This window comes from Orbilia oligospora (assembly GCF_000225545.1).
Source record: "Orbilia oligospora ATCC 24927 unplaced genomic scaffold scaffold00215, whole genome shotgun sequence".
NCBI classification, from domain to species: Eukaryota; Fungi; Ascomycota; class Orbiliomycetes; order Orbiliales; family Orbiliaceae; genus Orbilia; species Orbilia oligospora.
The window spans coordinates 380,904-399,824 of record NW_011645772.1 but is presented as its reverse complement, the minus strand read 5'-3'; the positions used below and the strand labels follow the sequence as shown (position 1 = coordinate 399,824).

The following is an 18,921-nucleotide window of genomic DNA, read 5'->3' as shown; positions in this document are numbered from 1 at the left end:
GATTGTGATAGATCTGAACGCGGGGTGCATCCTGCAGGCAGGTTTATCGTTAACGTTACCGTCGAGTTTACTTCAACTTCATCCCATCCCACTGCACTCGTCCACATCACAGACTGAAAGCCAAGCCACTGGTCCGTTAAGCTAGTTAAGACATCGTATCGATCAGGCAGCGAATTGAACGGCCATCGACCGAGAAATACAACACACCCCAGCCGAAGTTAACCGCCTCTAAAGTCGAAAAAAGATATAAAGTCCCAAGAACGGGAGTAAATCTTCTATTTTAGCGTGAATTCCTATTTCTCTTTTTCTTAAAACGATGTCGACTTCTGATCCGCATCGACATCCGCACGACATGGCGTTGGACCTCGGTGACCTCACTCATTTGCTGCCGACGAATTATAAGCAGACGATTAGAAATTGGTTGGAAGAGGATTGTCCGTCGTTTGATTATGGCGGATTCGTAGTTGGAGAGGAAGAATCGGTGGCGACTCTTTATGGGAAAACAGCTGTATGATGCCTTTCTTATGATCAGTTTTGATATCGACTGGTTTCTGATGATTATCATAGGGTGTTCTAGCTGGTGTACCCTTTTTCAATGAAGTATTTTCGCAATTGGGGTGTTCGTATGTTTATTATTCTCGATCTCTGCCCTAAGGCTTCTAGGATTACGCTAATAATGGCGTTTTATACGATGGGATTCACAGTGTAGAATGGCATTTACATGAGGGCGAGTTTTTTGAACCGGTTAAGCAGGTTGCAACCGTCCGAGGCCCCGCAAGGAAGCTACTTCTCGGTGAGCGAGTTGCATTGAATACTCTAGCTCGATGCTCGGGTATTGCCACCAGGTCTGTCGAATTCCACCGAATTAAAATGACAATAGGCTTATGGTGAGACTTCTAGATCCCGCCTGATGCTTCGGATAGTTAGGAAGGCAGGCTACCAAGGTATCTTGGCTGGTACAAGAAAGACCACTCCAGGATTCAGATTGGTTGAAAAATACGGAATGCTGGTCGGTGGTGTCGATGCGCACAGATATGACCTTAGCAGCATGATCATGTTGAAAGATAACCATATTTGGTCAAAGGGTACTTCTCGACTCATCCCGTAATACAGCCAGATCGTTTATAAGAACTTGCTAATCATTATTGTCATAAAGGTTCTATAACAAGAGCCGTCCAGGCTGCCCGTGCTGTGGGAGGTTTCGCAGTCAAGATCGAGGTCGAAGTCCAATCCGAAGCCGAGGCGGATGAGGCCATTGCTGCGGGCGCAGATATTGTCATGTTGGACAACTTTGGAAGCGACGGAATCAAGATTGCTGCAAAGAACTTGAAGGCCAGGTGGACAGGGAAGTCGAATGTTCTATTGGAATGCAGTGGTGGACTGACATTGGATAACGTGGAGCAGTATATCTGTCAAGGTATGATTATAATCAGTCTTCTTATGGGAGAGAAGCATAGAAATTATTTGCTAACTATCTCTTATTCAATAGACATTGATATCATCTCTACAAGCTCGATACACCAGAGCGTTCAACATGTTGACTTCAGCTTAAAACTCCCTCGAAGTGCATCCACAACAGAGTAAGAAACTCGGTAGATACTGAGACCGAGACTAAGTGGTTAGAATCTACTGCTACAGCTATATATTGTGAGCAAGAAAAAACGGCTCTCATGTCATATTAGCGTGCGCAATACCGATATTTATCATGACCGAAGAATGTATGTTTTAGGAATAGATACTTATTTAGGTCTAGTCTAGTTGTGAATGTCAACTTCTCGAGAAATTGGTTGGCAAAAGTAACACCGTACTGGTCTGGAGACTCCGTACTTATATCTTGCGATATAAAAGAGCTATAGAGCACAGTCTCAACCTATAAACTACTAAGTAATTACGTACAACCAGTGCCTATGTCATACTCCTACCCCCTCCTACCCCTCGTACCAGGCATCCTTATCAACCATGTCCTCGATTCTAGAAGACCAATACGACCTGGAGCTATCCAACGTTATAGACCTTTACCAGAACCAAACACCAATCGAAGACGATGGAAGCGAATATTTTGGCTGGTCTGATGAAGATGCTGCTGCTGCTGATGACGAAAACACCAGTGTTGCTCTCATCGACGAATCCCAATTTTTAGACTTAACGACGCCTATATTTACTTCTACTTCAGAAGCAGAGATATCGAGTACTATCTCTACGGATATAAATCAAGATATACTTCCTCCAATCCAGCCTGCTACTATTTCGAAACTATCACCTTCTATCCAGCTTCCATCTACAACGCAAAACTCGCCCGAAATACCACAAAGTATCACCGCAGCCACAACGGCGACATCAATCGATCCGGCCACAGATCCCACTATAGACCCTCAAATACCAGAGTTAGATATTGCAGGAAGACTACATAAAATCTTCCTCGAAAACCGAGAAGATGAAACAGTCACTATAACATGGGAAGAATCTGACAACTCGTCGCGGCCGTCTGCTTGGGTCCTAGAGAAGATTGACGAGGTATTCACTGCATGGCTGGATGTTATTGATAGCAAAGGAAAGCTAGTGGTGAGACTTAGAGAATGTGAAAAAGTTATATTACGATCTAGGTATGTTACAATATTCTATCCAATAGAGCGTTGAAATTTCGTAGGGAGAGACTTATATCTGCATCAAAGTCGGAATCAACCGAAAAGGTTTTGGAGAACACTTGTGTATCCCGGACCGTGTTCTCGCGATAATCAGAAGTTTGGTACGCGGTCATTTTTCAATATTGAGCAATACGTAGTCACGGGAATATTGGGTGTTTACAGTTACGTAGGGGCATTTGTCAGGGTTCTCGAACTCGTGAGGGAGGCTATAAAACTGGATAAGATTTATACTAAACGGTACGTGCACATAAAGGCAAAGTATACATAAAACCCCGATCTCGATACGAATATCAGATGCTAATTCGGCTATAAATCAGGGATATATACTACAAAGATGTGGCCCTTTTCGGGTCCCAGCAGACTGTCGATAAATTGGTCGATGATATTGCTTCCGCGCTCGGCGTTCCGAGGCGATCATTACATATCGTATGTGATAGATGCCTAACTTTTGTTTCCGACTTCCAATCATTACATTCATTTAGAATATTGACAAAAAAGCATGTGGAAACTAGACAGCTGCCGCTAAAGGTCTCGTCTGTGGAGACCTCAGTATCTTCAAAACCGACGGCAGCATAATAAACTGCAACATAGAAGGCGAAGGCGTGCTTATCCCCTCATCCACCGACATCGAGAAGGTCGAAATCAGAGACAGCGATACAGTTCTCATAATCGAGAAGGAGGTAGTGGCAAATCGTAACCAGGATTTCGTATCATTATTCTTACTAACCACGCCAACTAAAAACAAGGCTATCTTTCGAACTTTAGCAGAGTCCGGGGATTGGAAGCGACTCCCTGGTCGCCCTATACTCATTTGCGTAGGTCGCAACCACCTTTCTCGCTTCAACTACCTTCTAGAAAGAAAGAAAAAACCACATCCCCAATCACGATCGTGATGATAGTAATAAGCTTATCTAAAACCCCGTTCTCACGGAACTACTAACAGGGCAAAGGATACCCCGACATCGCAACCAGAGAACTCGCCCATTATCTCTATCTCACAAAGAGCCTTGCGGGCCAATACCTAGACTTCTACTGTCTAGTCGACTATGATCCGCACGGACTGGACATCTACACCATGTACAAAAACGGCAGCTTGTCATCTCGTGCCACAGGCATGTTTTATGAACAAATGGCGGTTCCAGCGTTACGGCATCTTGGAGTAAAGTTTTGTGATATTCTGGAGTATTGCTCCGTGGAAGGTAGTAGTATGTCTCAGACAATTGAAGAAAGCGGTATTATCTCAACGGACAACGGAGAGGAGCCACGTAGTAAACGGTTACGCTATACTTCGTCGCCTCCGCAGGGATTACTACCAATGACTGCGCATGATAGGGCGAAAGCGGTATCGATGCTCCAACGGGACCATAATACGGTAGCAGCAGAACACACCGACGACCTAAGGAAGCTGCTATTTGTGGGCTATAAAGCCGAGATCCAGGTGTTAGGGGACCAGCTGGTCAGATACCTAGATGAGAAGCTGGGAGGGCAGAGGATCGGATTGGCTTCTTGAAGACAGATATTGGATGAAGAAGTGTAAAACCTTAGGGCAAGGGTTTTTTTCGTGTGCGTGTGAAAGTGGGGCATAGAGGGGAAGAGAGCCGGGATATGGGGTCTGAGGGATTTGAGGTTTCTGGAAGCGGATGCCCGGTTCCTGGCGGGATGCGGAGCTTGTGCATTAGTTGATATATGATGCTTAGTTGTTATTCAGCGGGTGTTTCTAGCTTGGGATGTATGTATAATATTTTGTGTTTCTTTTTTTTTTTTTTTTCCTTTAAATTTTCTTCTTTCCTTTGCTTTGTATGACAGCACAGCAGAGGGACGCTTAACGTCGGATGAGGAATTTATTTTTCTTCTATTCCCTTGCGTTAACTGCGCGTAGATGGAAATATAGACTGTGGAATGAAAGTCTGTATGTAGGTACGTACGTATACGATCACAAGGTAGATGATCATGATGGCCGGGTAGGTATGTGGATACAACTAATAACCTGGGATTGAGATATCCTCACTACGGGCTCGGTAGCACATGTACCTAAGCTTTCTGTATTGTGCTAGATGATTATTTCGAGTGGTTCAGAAACCCTAAGTCTCTTTAAGTAACTGCCTTATTTCTACTAGGCTAGAATATGATCGAGCTTAGAGACTGATAAACCAGTGGGCTATTGATATCTATCTTCCCGAACTAGACAAGCTGGTATCGCTTACTTCTCTGCATTGCTTGGTCGAATTTGCTTGATGTTTTTGATAGAGAGTCTTAGATACTTTGAGTATTCAAATTATCAATTATCAGCATGTTTTATTGTTACCATCGGGATATCGATACATTAGCGTACATGAACTGCGTGCGGTTTGCTGATGATGGCCATGGCGGCTGTGGCTTCCACTGTACTGCAACTGTGGCGCTTGGATTCAATTAATGGAACAGCAATTGCAAACTTCAACCCTGAGATCTAGATAGGTCGCATTTGCATTACGAATTCTGAGTTCGAAATCAGTCGATGGTAGCTCTAAATATGCATAACCTTCAACAATTATCTCCATTGAATTCCCAAGTTACTTTAAGTTGATGGTAAAAAAAATCCCCGATAACACTAGTCGGCAACTAGCAGCTAAATCTCTCGCTTGCTTGAAGAAGTCGTGCTTCGCAACCCCCACATGTGCACATGTGTCTGCATTCCTCATCGTCCAATAGTTATGATTAACGCTAGTTCCAAAGCAAATGGAAAAGCCATACCCGAAACGAAAGGCGGGAGAGAGATACATACATACTCCATAGTATGATCCCACGTTGCTGCTAATATCTTCTGAGGCGAACGGACCTTTTGATTCCTAGTTGAAGATCATGATCATATGTAGACTTTGAATAGCCAAGACCCGCATGTCGCCGAAAGGGTCGAAAATAGTCACCGACTTTCACAGTCCGGTGGCTTTTCCCTCGCTCGGTTATTGGCACCTTAATTAAGGCGATGGTGGTTCCCTGGCCATGGCCATGGAGGCTGCCGATGGGATGCAGCGCGGCTGCTGCTGCTGCTGCTGATGGGATATACGTGGATGCATTGATAGCCAGTATCACACTGTACGTTAACCCTACATGTCCCTGTTCGAGTTTTGAGAGACATATCACGAAAACGAGAGTTATTTTGTTTTTTGGTATTGCTTTTGTGAGGTTTCACGACGTTTCTTTTTGGCAGGATCTAAATCAAATGGTGAGCCTTTTTGGTTGGGAGAATGGCCGAAGGAAGGAAGGAAGGATCGTATCATATCTGTCGTGTGAACGAACCACGATAAGACTTCTAGAATGGGAGTACTAGGTAACTTTCTTCAAGAGCATTTCGATCTAGTCGAATGGAACTTGAACTCGAAAGTCTCTCCGTGAAAATTGATCGATCGAATTCGAATTCGAAGGGGGGGGGGGGCGGGATATATGCGCACTGGAGCTCGGACGTCGGGATGAGAGCGGTCACATTCCTATTCTCCCTTATTCGCAAGTCGAAGCCAAGATACCATGCTACGCATGAGAATGAACCAACTAAGACCGTCTACATTGCATCCATGACACAAGATAGTTATCCATACATAGCGAAGTATCTAAGTAAGTATGTAAGTACGAGTACATGGCACTAATGCAACCTGAAGGGAAAAGAATCAAAGGGTTAAGTAGCGAAATTCTGGGGTACCATGTCACCCTTAAACCTTCCCTTCCCTTCCCTTTGGTCGAGCTATCGCCGACGGGGCACGGGGACCCGATTGGGTACTCCTGTAGCACACCATTTTGTCAAAAAGCAGGGTCGGGACTGACGCATGCGGTGGGCTTTCTTCTGGCAGGTTTTCTTAGCTTGGACAGTACAAGATGTTAACTTGGATGGAGACTTTACTTCTCTGTTCCCCACGATTTTGTAATTAATCTGTATCTGCAGGCTTATCTCCAGACTATAATTGATTATTGCGAAAGCAATTAATACATAACATCCCACCTTTTTTTCTTTTCTTTTTCTTCTTCTCTGTCTTCTATTTTCGATCTGTCTTTGGGGGACATGATGCGATGTCGTGTCAGGTGTTTATGAATTGATGATATGAGGGGGTTAGAAGGGGACTTAATTTTCTATCTTCTGTGATGAATTCTACAGAAAATTGGATTTAAAACATATCGGGACTTAACTACCGAATGAATGAATGAATGAATGCATCCGATGATCGAGTGTTTGGGATTATATCTGGCGAGGTTGTCTTGAACCTACCTTGGTTGTTACTTTGTCTGCTAAACTCAACTTTCCGAGCAGACATCCGTATACGTGAATTCGAAGTTGGAGAAAAGATCACCTCGAACGGTCATGCATACTTAAGTACTTACTCACACATATGGGGGTTTTGAATATAAACGGGAATTACATTCAGAAGAAAGATATTTATAATTATAAACCAAGTTGACTCGTATTTGATATTAATATTGTGATCATCGGCTGGCAAGGTGCCTGTGGATCATTGTAACATCGTAACGGTCAATCTCCTCGGTTCTGTTCCCAAGTCAAGTCTATAAGTATCTCTCTCTGTCTCTCTCTCTTCGTACCTAACCGTCTACCGTATATAATATATCCTCTTGATTAATCTAATACCGAGGATATTATTGATTGTCACATCATACCATTACTGTCGACTCCGGAACCCTCGGCCGTGGTACGGCTTTACGTTGTGCGACAAGCCAGGTAGCTTATCTTTGGACCCATCCCAGCAATTAATAGTTCTACACAGTACACCACCCCCCTCATTGACGTATGCGATTTTCTTTTGGGGTTTATTTTTATAGCGCATACAAACTACCCCGGACGAGGAGATTATGCAGGTTGAGCGAAGAGCGCAGCTGCTGGGTTGAAGATAAGCATCTTAACTTAACTGTTGGGAATCAAAAGAGAATCAAAAGAGAATAATTAATCGATCCCACCTCTTTCGATTTATCGTTAATTCAAAATATTTATTAAGAATATATCTATCTATCTATTTATCTACGGACACTCCCCCCCCGGTTTCCTGTTGTTTCGGGGTGTGTTTTATTCGGATTGTTCTGGGCAGGAGAGGCAGAAAGAGCTTAAACAGGTGGCCCCGGGTGGTTCTCGTTGACCCTGTCGAGACCCTGACCCTCTCTGATCTCAGGTCGGGTCAGGTCAGGTCAGGCAGGCCCAGCCAGTCTGCCGCCCAGTCCAGCCAGCCAGCACATCATACTAATCGACCGGGTCAGTCACACTGGAAAAGGGCCCGCCGAAACAAGCAAGTCTTCTTCCAGATTATCTCACATCACATCACATTACTTATTACTTATTACTTACCTGGTACTTAGACTGATTGATTGATTGATTGATTGATCCTGATCCAAATCTGAAATCTGAAGCTGTTGGTTGGCCTTGTGCTTCTAATAAAGTTCCAGGCTTCCCTTCTTCGTCTTCTTCTTTTCTTTTCTTTCCTTTTCTTTCCTTTACTCTCCTGATGCCCCCGTCAAAATACACAGCCTTACCTCCTCATCTTATAAATACAACTTCGACTCCAGCCTCTTCTGCACCTTTCACAACATCTTCAACATCGTCATCGTCATCGTTGTCTCTGTCTTCTTCCCTTCCGACCCTTGGCACTTCCTTCCAGAAATCGGACGACAGGCTCCCAAATCAGGAATCGTTGCCCTTGTTCCAGCCAGATTCAGGTCCACAACGGACAAACACCGTCAACACTTTTGCTTCCTCTTCGTCGTCGTCGCTATCGTCGTCGTCGACAAGTCATGCAAATCGCTCATCTCCGACGTTCCTGCAAACGACCAAGATGATGGAAATTCAGAATCCCGTTGCTGCTCCTGTCAGCATCCCCATTAAACCTTCGGCTTTGCCTCCTTCGTTATTGAACTTTGGGAAGAGGAAGTCGGCTAGTACCAGGGAGCTGAGCAGGGCATCTCGAAGTAGTAGTAAGGAGAATTCGACACCATCCGTCGCAGCTCTGAAGGTCCTCGCCGCCACTTCTATCCCGCTCCGACCTAGTGCTCCAAAATTTATTGTGAATGGGACTCGTCAGCGACCTAGACTGCCTCAGAGGAAAAGTTCGGATGCCAGTCCGACTTCCTTGGAATCTCCATCCAGTCTGTTGGACTTTGTGTTGAGCGATGCCTTGGATGAGAAGCTGTCGCTACCCATCACACGATCAAACTCCCAAACATTTCTCAATGTCTTGCTGAGTCCGCCTGACCTGTCGGACGACTATTCTGTGGCAATTAGCCCTCCTAGGTCGGCACTATCTATCCGGTCGCTGTCTACGGAGTCGATACCTTCGCTCGCAAACGATGACGAGGGTACCTTCTCATGGGGCGCTCCTGTAACACCATCACCTTTGCGTCGGTCATCGAAACTTAACAAGACCTTCTCACCACCTGAAGAATGTATACTTGACCATCCGCTATTAGCGGCAGAATCACAAGAACCGTCATCCGATGAAGATGTAGATCCTGCGAGCCTCTATACCGAACAGGAGAAGAAACTAGGTGCTTTCAGATTGTCCTTCAAATCCAACCTAACAGCCTCGTTACGGGTCCTACGTTCAGCTGCACGAACTTTCACCAGCCTGTCGACGCCCTTGACCCAGCCGGATGATTTCCTAACTCGCTCTATCCTTTCGATTTCGCCTCAGTACAACACGGACGAGAAGAGACCGAAGTTCAACGATGTACCGACCCCGGCCCTTCGGAGATACCTCAATCCGTCACCCAAGACATTTTCTCGAGAACTGGGACAGTTCACCGACAGGAACGAAAGCGTAAGTGCTTCTATCCAGCTGGAGACGTACAAGCACACAATCATCACTCCACCACCCGAGGTACCTGTCACCCGTAACCGCGAAGTCCGCGAGAATAGCGATTTTCTGCGAGTGATTGTCCTCGAGATGAATATGCGGCGACAAGGCAAGCTCAGCGACACATCACAAGGAAAGGCACGATTCGTATTGCCACCCCGACAATCGTCCAAACTCCGGCCCTTGGGAGATTCTACGCATTGGAAACCCATTAATTTCGACTAAAGAACAAGCCTTCACGGAATGTTCCTTTCGACGTGGCACGATTGTACCGAAGGCTGCCACCTTTTTTCTTCTTCTTCTTCTTTTTTCCTTTTCTTTTCTTTACATCGATCACATAGTACAGGTCTGGGGGTGTTCTTCTGAGACAAAATTGTTGGGTTGGACAATTCCAGATCCAACAGGGCGAGCTGCTGCAGGGTCCAAAAGGTGCCATTGCCATTACACAAATTCGCCGTTTCAATGGAGCCTATACGCACAACATGGGGGCACCTTCCCAGCATCTTCCGGAAGAAACGCCTATGACCTGTTTTCGATTACACAACATTAATTCTTATTTTCTCGGCTTTATTCAACTTTATTCGACGATACCCCTGGAGCCTCGGAAAACCGTATGCTTTCGTCATTCCAACGCATATCTTTTACCTACGATTTTATCATTTATACCCAATCATCCGACTTGTGCATCACATATCCTTTTTCCGGGCTTGCGTGTTTTTTCTTCTCTCTCTCTCTCTACTCCTCAACCACTACTATCCCTCGAACGCTGACGACATGATTTTCATCAAACAACCGGTCCTGATTTTTGCATAAACTATAACTTGCATTTTAGTTTAGTGGGAGAATATGGAGCTTCCCAACTAGACAAGGGATATCCCACTATCGAATCAACACATTGGGCAGATATCGACTCTCTCTTTGGAGCTCGTCACTTTTTGTGTTATCGCGGGGTTGTTCAAACCGTACCATACCACTTCATAACTGGGGCGTTATCAAACTGTTTATGCATTTTTTTCGCATGCGGGAGGCTGAAAGCATTTAGTCCGCCTCTTGTGATCCCTTTATTATTTTTATTTTTCGAATACCCGCTGTTAGCATTGCTTGTAATTCAGACCCTTGGCTCGTTCGGAACTTGGATGTTTCGGGTTCGACGGCCTACTGTCTTTCGTTTTTTAACCCATTTTTCTTGATTTTGATGGTTCATTGAGCGATGTTTGTCTTCTCTCTTTCTTTTTCTTTTCTTCTTTTCGGAACGGTGGGGTTGTGACTTTAGTACTTCTTATTATTATACTTACATGGAGGGGTTGTGTATTTTTTGTATATATTTAGAGCGAAGAATTGAAAGCGGGGCGTATTGGAGCGGGATGATCATCATTCTCTTGTTTTTCTTCTCTCTCTCTCTCTATATCTTCTTGGTTTTTTTTTCTTATTCTTCTTCATGCATTAGGTGAGGGGTTTTGAAAGAAAGCAGACTTGTAAGATTCTTCCCTTTCGACTTTTTTTTTAAAAAAAAAAGATTTTCTTGGTCAAGTGGTCGAAAGACGATGTATGATGATTTGGCACGAAGGCGAAAATGATACCTATTGGATCGATACCTTTTGAATTCTCAACGAAAAAAAATTTCCTCTCTATCGATCTTTCAAATTTTACCTAGCTGATACTGCTATCTATGAAGTAAAAGATGAAGTGCATTGCATGAATTTCGGTATCAAATCAAGGGACCATTCAAAAATTGCGATTTCATCTCCAACTGTGGAGTTTCTTTCCACTTGTAGTGCCTTTTTTTGAAGGAAGGTAGATGCGATATCATATAAGCTTGTTTAATTTTTTTTTTTGGCTTCCCCACAGGGACTATAACTATAACTATAAGCCGGGACGTGCATGCCGGTACGGTACATGTGAGCTGACAGCTAGTCCTCGGGACTAGATGGCAGTTATTGAGATCGGATGAAAGAGAGAAACATTCGAACATTGATAACGAAAAATAAATGGCCAACGTGATGTATTTTACTTTTTAACTATTTCAGTAACTAGCTTCATGCGGAATGCACGCACGTTTTGAAGATAGAGAGGAAGAAAAAAGGGTCATGTGTCGGAATTGATGATGCAGGGTGGTTTCTGTTTCTTTTTGTCTCTCCTCTTTTCTTGAAATTTTGGGTTAAGATGGAGTTACGATGTAATTGAAAGTTTACTTCAAGGAAGAAAAAGAAGAGACAGCTTTGGCAAGGGAGGATTTGCATGAGGGATTATGACATGACTAGAGGACCGAAAAACTATGATCCATGTTCTACCAGAAAAAAAAAAAACCTTGTGAGGAGAAAAAAAAAAGAGATTGGATGAAACCTTTTTTTGTTTGTTATTTGTGGATTGTGGATTCCGATGGTTGGCGAGATCCGATGGGTTACATATTGCTTATATCTATCTGGAACTGTTCTGGAAGCCTTCCTGGTTGGGAAATGTAACAGGGACAACACCTTTATACTCGCTTTCGGTAGAGATATTTCTATATTTACGTTTTAGATACATCGATAATTAATGGATACTTAAGTAAGTATCTGAGAAGGAGACTAGATACGTACTTACTCTTCGCTCATCCGTCAGAATCATTTTGTCTATTCCGAAACTTATATCCAATCTACATGCATAAACGAAACCAAACGACATGCCAAAACTCCCCAAATAACTGACAAGTTTTTATGTAAACCAAAACGCCAAATTTCAATTCAATCCAATCAACTAACCAACAAAGACATTGGAAAAGGAAAAGAAAGGGAGGGAAGGGGGGTGGAAAATTAGAAATATATGAATGAATCTACATTCCCGGCGCCTGCCGCATCCCCAGCATACTCTCCGTACTCCTCATAAACTTCCCAATCCCCACAACCCCCCTCCTATCTCTCCCACCCCCACCTTCCTCGGCATCAAACCTCCCTTCAACACCCTCCGCAAACCCCACGGGCTCAGCCATAAACCCTCTATGCGTCTGCGGCATATCAGTCGATAATTTATCCAAATTACTCATCGAGCTCAAATTACTATGTCTCCTCGCAACATGTAACGGTTTTGGAACCAATGAATCCGTAGAGTCGAGTATGGGATGTCGGATTACAGTTACTGGAGATTTCAGAGAACGAGGAGGGTGGGATTCGTAGTATGTTGCTCCGAGTGGTGGAGTTTCGGGGGTTGTAAAATCGTTGTAGTGCCTTAAATGGCTCGGGACGGGGGAATGTAAATGTCGTTCGGGGATTGGGATGTGAGGTGTTATCACTCGTGAGGGATTACCGGATGGAATCGAGGAGTTTGGAATATTTGGGATTAAACCCTCCTGGTGGTCATATCCTCCTTCTTCTTCTGCGTCTTCGAATCCACGGGCATCGTGGAAGGCATCTTCGTCAGGTGATTCATCAACTTGAGAGAGTTGTGACGCCGCATAATAATTTTGACCGTTTCGACGGGAGGAACGGTTTGAAGGGTGAGTACCGTTATATTGACTTCCTGGGTCTGGATAGCCCTCTCTTTCTTCTTCCCGAAAATCTCTAAATCCACCTTCACCACCGTTCTCGGAGGCAGGATTGTCTACCCCTGGCATGGCGGGGAGAACGTTACTACCACTTGAAGAGGACGAAGAGCTGGATGATGAAGATACTGATGATACCGACGTTGATATCAAATCTTGCTGTGACTCTGCGGCGTTCTTGTCACTTGTGTCTTGTCCGTGTAGCCATTTGTGATGCTGTAGTTTTCGATCAGAGTATTTGAGCGCCGCTAGGATAGTAAGTTTATCCAATATCAAGACTATTTCCTCCAGTTAGCTATATACCCACCGTAAAAAAATCTCAAGAATATAAAATAATACATACGACCAAGGAGTAACAACATCATCATAGGCACCACCCAAGGACTCGTCACAAACCCATCCATCCGCTTTTTACTCGTCGCCACCGTCGCCACCAACCCGATCACCAACCCGAACACCACCCTGTAAGAAATATGTAACCATTCATACCTATCCTTCGGCCACTTCATCAAATACGTAAACAATGCCAAAATCAACAAGAACCCCCCTGCGGCAACAAAGAAATACACAACCACAAGGTTATATATCCTCGAAAACCCCTCAAACTTCCTATCACTATTGAATAATTGATCATTACTCGCCGGTGCTTCGATATGATACCCACTGAAAATAGCATACGCGCACAGATCCCATAGTTTATCGATCTGGTCTCTAATAAAAGTAGCATCACCACTATCCCTCATCGGAGCGAGGTTAAACACGAACGCAGGTTCCGAAGCAACAATCTTTGCGGTTTCTTCGGGGAAGAAATCGTTAATAACGTCTAAGACGCTGTTGGCGATCACCCCGCCGTTGGTTTTCCCACCGTTGTTGTATGCCGTGTCGAGGTTGGCGCCTAGGATGTTTAAAGCGGTGATTATTCCTTGCCAGATCATTAATTGTTGTTGACCCTCGACGAAGAGGATTACGGCGAGGTGGAAGGGGAAGTGGAGAATTGCCCAGAGCTGTTGGGGTACGGTGCTGTAGACGTAGTTTGGTTCGTCGTCGAAGTAGAGCATGTAGAGGAAGTACTATAATGGTGGTTAACAATATAAACATTAAAAGAAAAGAAAAGGGTAATAGCATACAATACAGAGGACACCGGATATTGCTTGTCCGGATAGTGTAGGCGACCAACTTGTCGCGCCCACACCCTCGTTCGTGAGACTCGTGGCACGACATAGGCCGATGATACCCTCGCCCATAACGATAAGAGTGAGTAATCCCATTCGTTGGATTAAGTGGGTACCCTTGAACCCTACGATTTTCCATTTGAGGGATATGCTGAGGACGAGTACTGCTTCGAGACTTAAAACTACATACCAGCCGATGTAGCCTTTTGTGTTACCGGTTGAGGAGAACGAGAAAGCTAGCTGGTGTGTATATAAAAAAAGTAATTAATATTTTGATCCAGGAATTGGGGGGGTTAATGGAAAGGGAGGGAGAACTTACACCGAGAAAGAGAATCATAGAAATGAACATTAGGACTGACATTAGTAGTAATGGCATCTTGGTTTTTGTGTATTGTCTAACTGTCCACCATACTACAAAGTATTGAATTGCTATTGCAAATCTGGACGCAAAGAGTAACAACGAGAGCGTTTTGAACGCTTGCCAGTTTCTATAGTTCAAATATCATTAATATAATTTTTCATGATATAAAAGAATCAAAATGGATGAACTTACTGCTCAGGGTATCTTGGATCAAATTTAGAGTTTATGGCCGAAAATCCCACCATCACACCTATTTGGAGTGCTTTAGCTATTCGCTGGATCAGACTATCCCCTCCAAATCGCAGGTCGAATAATGCGGCTTGTAGCCATGTAAACCATAAGATAGCAAAGTATCCAATATACGATTGTAACGCTATCATCAATATAAAATGTCAGTAAAATTCCGAACAACCTTTCTTTATCTTCAACTTAATATTTAAAGAATGGATATCATCATACTATCACTATCGTTAATCTGATGCGAATCCGTAAACGTCGTCAAATTCGCCACAAAGAACAAATCATAAAACAACTCCACCCACGTAGCCTCCGCATGCCGTGTCCATAACTTCTTCTCATCATCAACGAGTGCACATGCTGGGATATCCTCCTCCGGCTGCTTTTCTTCAAGCGGGACAGCTACGGCGGGTATTCTCTGTGATTCTCGTTTTTCTCGAACGCCCCTTTTTTCAATTAAAAAAAAAAAAAAAGCCGAATATTAGCATAATAATCCACGAAAACCGGGAAAGGTTCGTACTCATGTCTTTCCACCTTTGTATACCCACTATTCCTCGGCGGGTACCCACCGGTACTTTGGTACGCCAACGGGTTGTTTTGTAATAAATCTGCCATTATCGCATGTATTCAGAATGGCAGAAGCGTGGCCGACGCAAAATAGGAGAGTTTAAAGAGCGTAAGAGGGCGAAGATCACTCTCCTAAGAAGAGTTTTTTTTTCTAAACAAAAATGGGGGAGAGAGGGAGAAAGTAGATTTCATTGAGAACATAAGTGGCCAGCGTGCGTGTTTGATGACACGCAGGGAAATCGTGAGGTGTCATTTAGCGGATATATAGTCGCTCGGGTTTGAGCTAGCTTGTGGGTGAGAGGGTTTTTTTTTATGTATTGTTTCTTTTGGAGAAAGGAAACGAGGATATAGATTGATAGGAAGGTTTTTGTTATTGCTTTGGCTGCTGGTGCTGGTGCGGAATTTGAGGCGGTAATGAATGGCGGAACATTGGGTATAAAGATTGAGTGGTTCCTGGATTGAAGTTCATAGGGATGGTTTTCGAAGGCTCTCCCTGGGTGGTATTACTTCTGGATGCCGTAGCTGTTGACTGTTTCCCGGCTGAGATACCCTGGAAAGAAGTTCCGAATGTCATTGCAAGTGCAAAATCAACGGTTCCTTCGGGACCCATTGCAGATAGTAGGAATTGAAGAGAGGGAATGATGATTCCACGTGGTTGAGAAGGATGGGAGACGAGAGTGGCATTGAGGAGGTGAAAGAGGTAGATAGATTTATACACGTTTCTTTGGCTTATGCCCCTCCTCTGCCTCGATGCGAAAAATCAAGGGATTGACTCGTTTTCCTGACTACTTTCAGCTTCTTCTTCTTCTTCTTCCCCTCTTCTTCCCCTTCTTGTTGGCTTTTGAAGCTACCAATTCAATTTCCTTGATAATTTTATATCCCTCACTCTGACACCTCTGAGCTTGTAAAAGCTTAGCCCAAAGTAAGCTTCAAGCTCCGCAGGAGCTATAGCTAGCTTGTGAGGCGATCAGCTTGACCAAATAAAGAAGTGGAGTGATGTCGTTCGCCCTGAATTTTAGTTGAATATAAGGTCTCACAACTAGAATTCAATTAATTTCAAAAAGCTTAAAAAAAACTGCAATATGAAGCTTGTGATCATGCATCCGTGGTATATTTCCTGTTGTTGATTGTGGCTGTGTCTTTCGCTCCTCTGCTTTTTTCGAGACGGGATGGTAAAACAGCGGCAGCTAGAGCTTGCAGTGTTGCATTATGTCGATTCCGAGCTGAAAACGGAAGTGGAGAGTGCAGTTAGGCAAAAAAAAGTGAGTATTGAATTGCAGAGGGATTTTTTTGACCCCTTCGATTTCTTTGATACCGCGGAATCCGAGGATTGTATATCGAGTCGTAGGATATATACTTTTTCCGAACCTATAAATATGAATATTCGAAAATGGAGATAGATATATCAAATTTAATTGAAAGAGGGGAGAAAATTAAAAAAAAGAGTTCCATTCAGCAGTTTACACACATGTACCCGCACACACACATAAAATAATGCATCTAGGGGGAAGAAAGGGGAAAAAAAAGACAACGTCAACTTTATATGCTTTCTCATTGCGAACACATCTTGATGCTTTGCGTGATCGAATTTCGTAATTCTCGCCTGTCACACACAAAATCCTAGTACTATAGTTAATAGTTTACCGATTTCCCATGCATATGTAGGGCCGTTTACATGTATTTAATCCTGGTTGGTCGGCGGGGAAAAGAGAAAGAAAAAACCTTTTTTACCACAAAGAAAACGTGGGTGTAATGTATGGGCGAGGAAAGATGCGTTGCAGGTGTGGTAGTTTTTTTTCCGGTGAGCTCGTTTGTGTTACCTTGGATTTTCTTGCTTTGGATTCCTTTTGTGCTGTGCTTTCCAGACTTCGGATTTTGGCCTTTCGATTCGGATCCTTTGGGAGGCTGTTTTAGGATCAATTGCAAAGGATTTGTGGAAGACGAAGGTATTATAAAATCAATTTGGGGATGTGATCGATTGGTTTGTGCCATTGGGCGTCGGTGGCAAAAATGGCCTGAATTAGACAGACAATTGCATTAATATAATGTATTGATCGTGGGGGAAATATATAATATCACACTGCAGATATGTCCCAGGGCACTGCGCTCCGCTGAACAGCATGCAGTGCTGCAAAGGCATATGTCCGTATGTACACAAACGAGTAGCTTGGCTGCCGGAATAATAATACGCTTTACTAATTCATTTATAAATTTAGCTTATAAACAGACTTGATTGTTCAAGTGCGTTTTCCAAGCCATTGAAATCCGAAGGGCGCGAGCTATAACTATGCGGCATGTGAATGGCTGGCCCGGCCCGCTGCCTCGATCCGAGACCGTGGCCGCCATTTTAAATTTTAATATACTTAATTGATTATCATGGCTATTATAGAGAGCATGGGGAGGACGATGATATAATCTATCGCATACTCCTAGACTTCGTCAAATTTTGCATCGATAATTGTATAGGGATTATAGAGGAATGTGGCTGTCAGTGCCTCGGTCAATGAAGCGCCTTTCCGACAATGATGTATATAAAACTGGACAGAGCCAACATCACTTTAACAAAAGGAGTCAAGGGACCAAAGAATTAGGAAGGGTATTGGAGAGGATCTTGACTCTATCCTCTGCCCGTACATCATTTCAGAGACTTGGGCCTGGGTGAGTGACAGTCGTGAGGGGTTTCGAAGTTGTAGACTTACATCGAAGATTCGGATCGAGATCAGTCCAGCGATAAGCAAGATCCCGTAGAATGCGGTTCCAAATTGAAGCTGTCTACTACTACTAAGATATGAAGTCGAATCCAGTGGAATCACTGAGATAGTCTCGGGTTTGATTCTGTCTCGGATTTTAGGAAATATAACCCGCTGACCAATCCATAGTAGGACTAATACGTCGGCGGCACCGTGAATCTAGATCTCTACCGTCCGGTCAGCCCACGAAAACGATACGAACCAGCGCCTATAGCTCGGCTAGAGAAGCCCATGGCATCCCAAGAAACAACCTGGAAAAGAATCCCTCGTCATTCTGCCTTTCTCATAGGCCAAATATCGATATCACCCCCCTAACGCAGGGCTAGATGCAGTTTGGCGAAAGCTTGGTTAGAAGTGGGTCCGGACGAAGGGCTCATCAAGGCGATGAGGTATCCTGGTGAATGGAAGTTCTGCAAGAGACTCTTTTCAGCGTGCGGGGAAACGCAAATTAAGGAACCTTCAATTATAAACCTGGGGGAAACGCCACTATTCCGACGTGCGACCGTCTCCAAATATCGCGATGGTGTTACATTTCGAATATTTCTAGCAAATTACCGTATTTGATTCGTTCGGGCCTAGGGATATTTAGTACGAATACGTTACCACATTGTTAAGTAATCCAGAGGCCGCTATTTCGAATTCGTTAACGGCAAAGAATCTTCTGACACGAATCGAAACCAGATCCTGCAAGCTCAGTTTTTTTTAGTTCTTTTTGCTCCTTCACATGACATTGCGCATGTGTATGAGGGATATATTGTTGCATAAAAACCCACTCTGGGGAAACTTTGCGGAGGTTATCACTGATAAGTGAAAACAAAAGGAGGATATCTGGAGCAAGCTCGAGCAAAAGC

At 43.9% G+C, this 18,921-nt stretch overlaps 4 protein-coding genes across 4 annotated transcripts; 3 read left to right on the top strand and 1 right to left on the bottom strand.

The window, feature by feature from the left end:
- Window positions 1-316: 316 nt before the first annotated feature.
- Window positions 317-1,584, top strand: AOL_s00215g109 (uncharacterized protein; the record flags this gene model as incomplete). The annotated part of the gene is made up of 6 exons (XM_011129311.1): window positions 317-508; window positions 568-623; window positions 705-845; window positions 901-1,085; window positions 1,157-1,417; window positions 1,490-1,584. 6 exons carry the CDS (start codon window positions 317-319, stop codon window positions 1,582-1,584), a joined length of 930 nt encoding a protein of 309 aa, XP_011127613.1.
- A 375-nt stretch (window positions 1,585-1,959) lies between these two features.
- Window positions 1,960-4,155, top strand: AOL_s00215g108 (uncharacterized protein; the record flags this gene model as incomplete). The annotated part of the gene is made up of 5 exons (XM_011129310.1): window positions 1,960-2,603; window positions 2,673-2,882; window positions 2,963-3,071; window positions 3,158-3,460; window positions 3,589-4,155. The coding sequence occupies 5 exons, from the start codon at window positions 1,960-1,962 to the stop codon at window positions 4,153-4,155; spliced, it is 1,833 nt and encodes a 610-aa protein (XP_011127612.1).
- A 4,294-nt stretch (window positions 4,156-8,449) lies between these two features.
- AOL_s00215g107 (uncharacterized protein) lies at window positions 8,450-9,691 on the top strand (the record flags this gene model as incomplete). The annotated part of the gene is made up of 1 exon (XM_011129309.1): window positions 8,450-9,691. The coding sequence occupies one exon, from the start codon at window positions 8,450-8,452 to the stop codon at window positions 9,689-9,691; it is 1,242 nt and encodes a 413-aa protein (XP_011127611.1).
- A 2,587-nt stretch (window positions 9,692-12,278) lies between these two features.
- On the bottom strand, window positions 12,279-15,368 carry AOL_s00215g106 (uncharacterized protein; the record flags this gene model as incomplete). The annotated part of the gene is made up of 7 exons (XM_011129308.1): window positions 12,279-13,261; window positions 13,327-14,053; window positions 14,111-14,395; window positions 14,475-14,643; window positions 14,709-14,889; window positions 14,976-15,199; window positions 15,274-15,368. The coding sequence occupies 7 exons, from the start codon at window positions 15,366-15,368 to the stop codon at window positions 12,279-12,281; spliced, it is 2,664 nt and encodes an 887-aa protein (XP_011127610.1).
- Window positions 15,369-18,921: the final 3,553 nt, after the last annotated feature.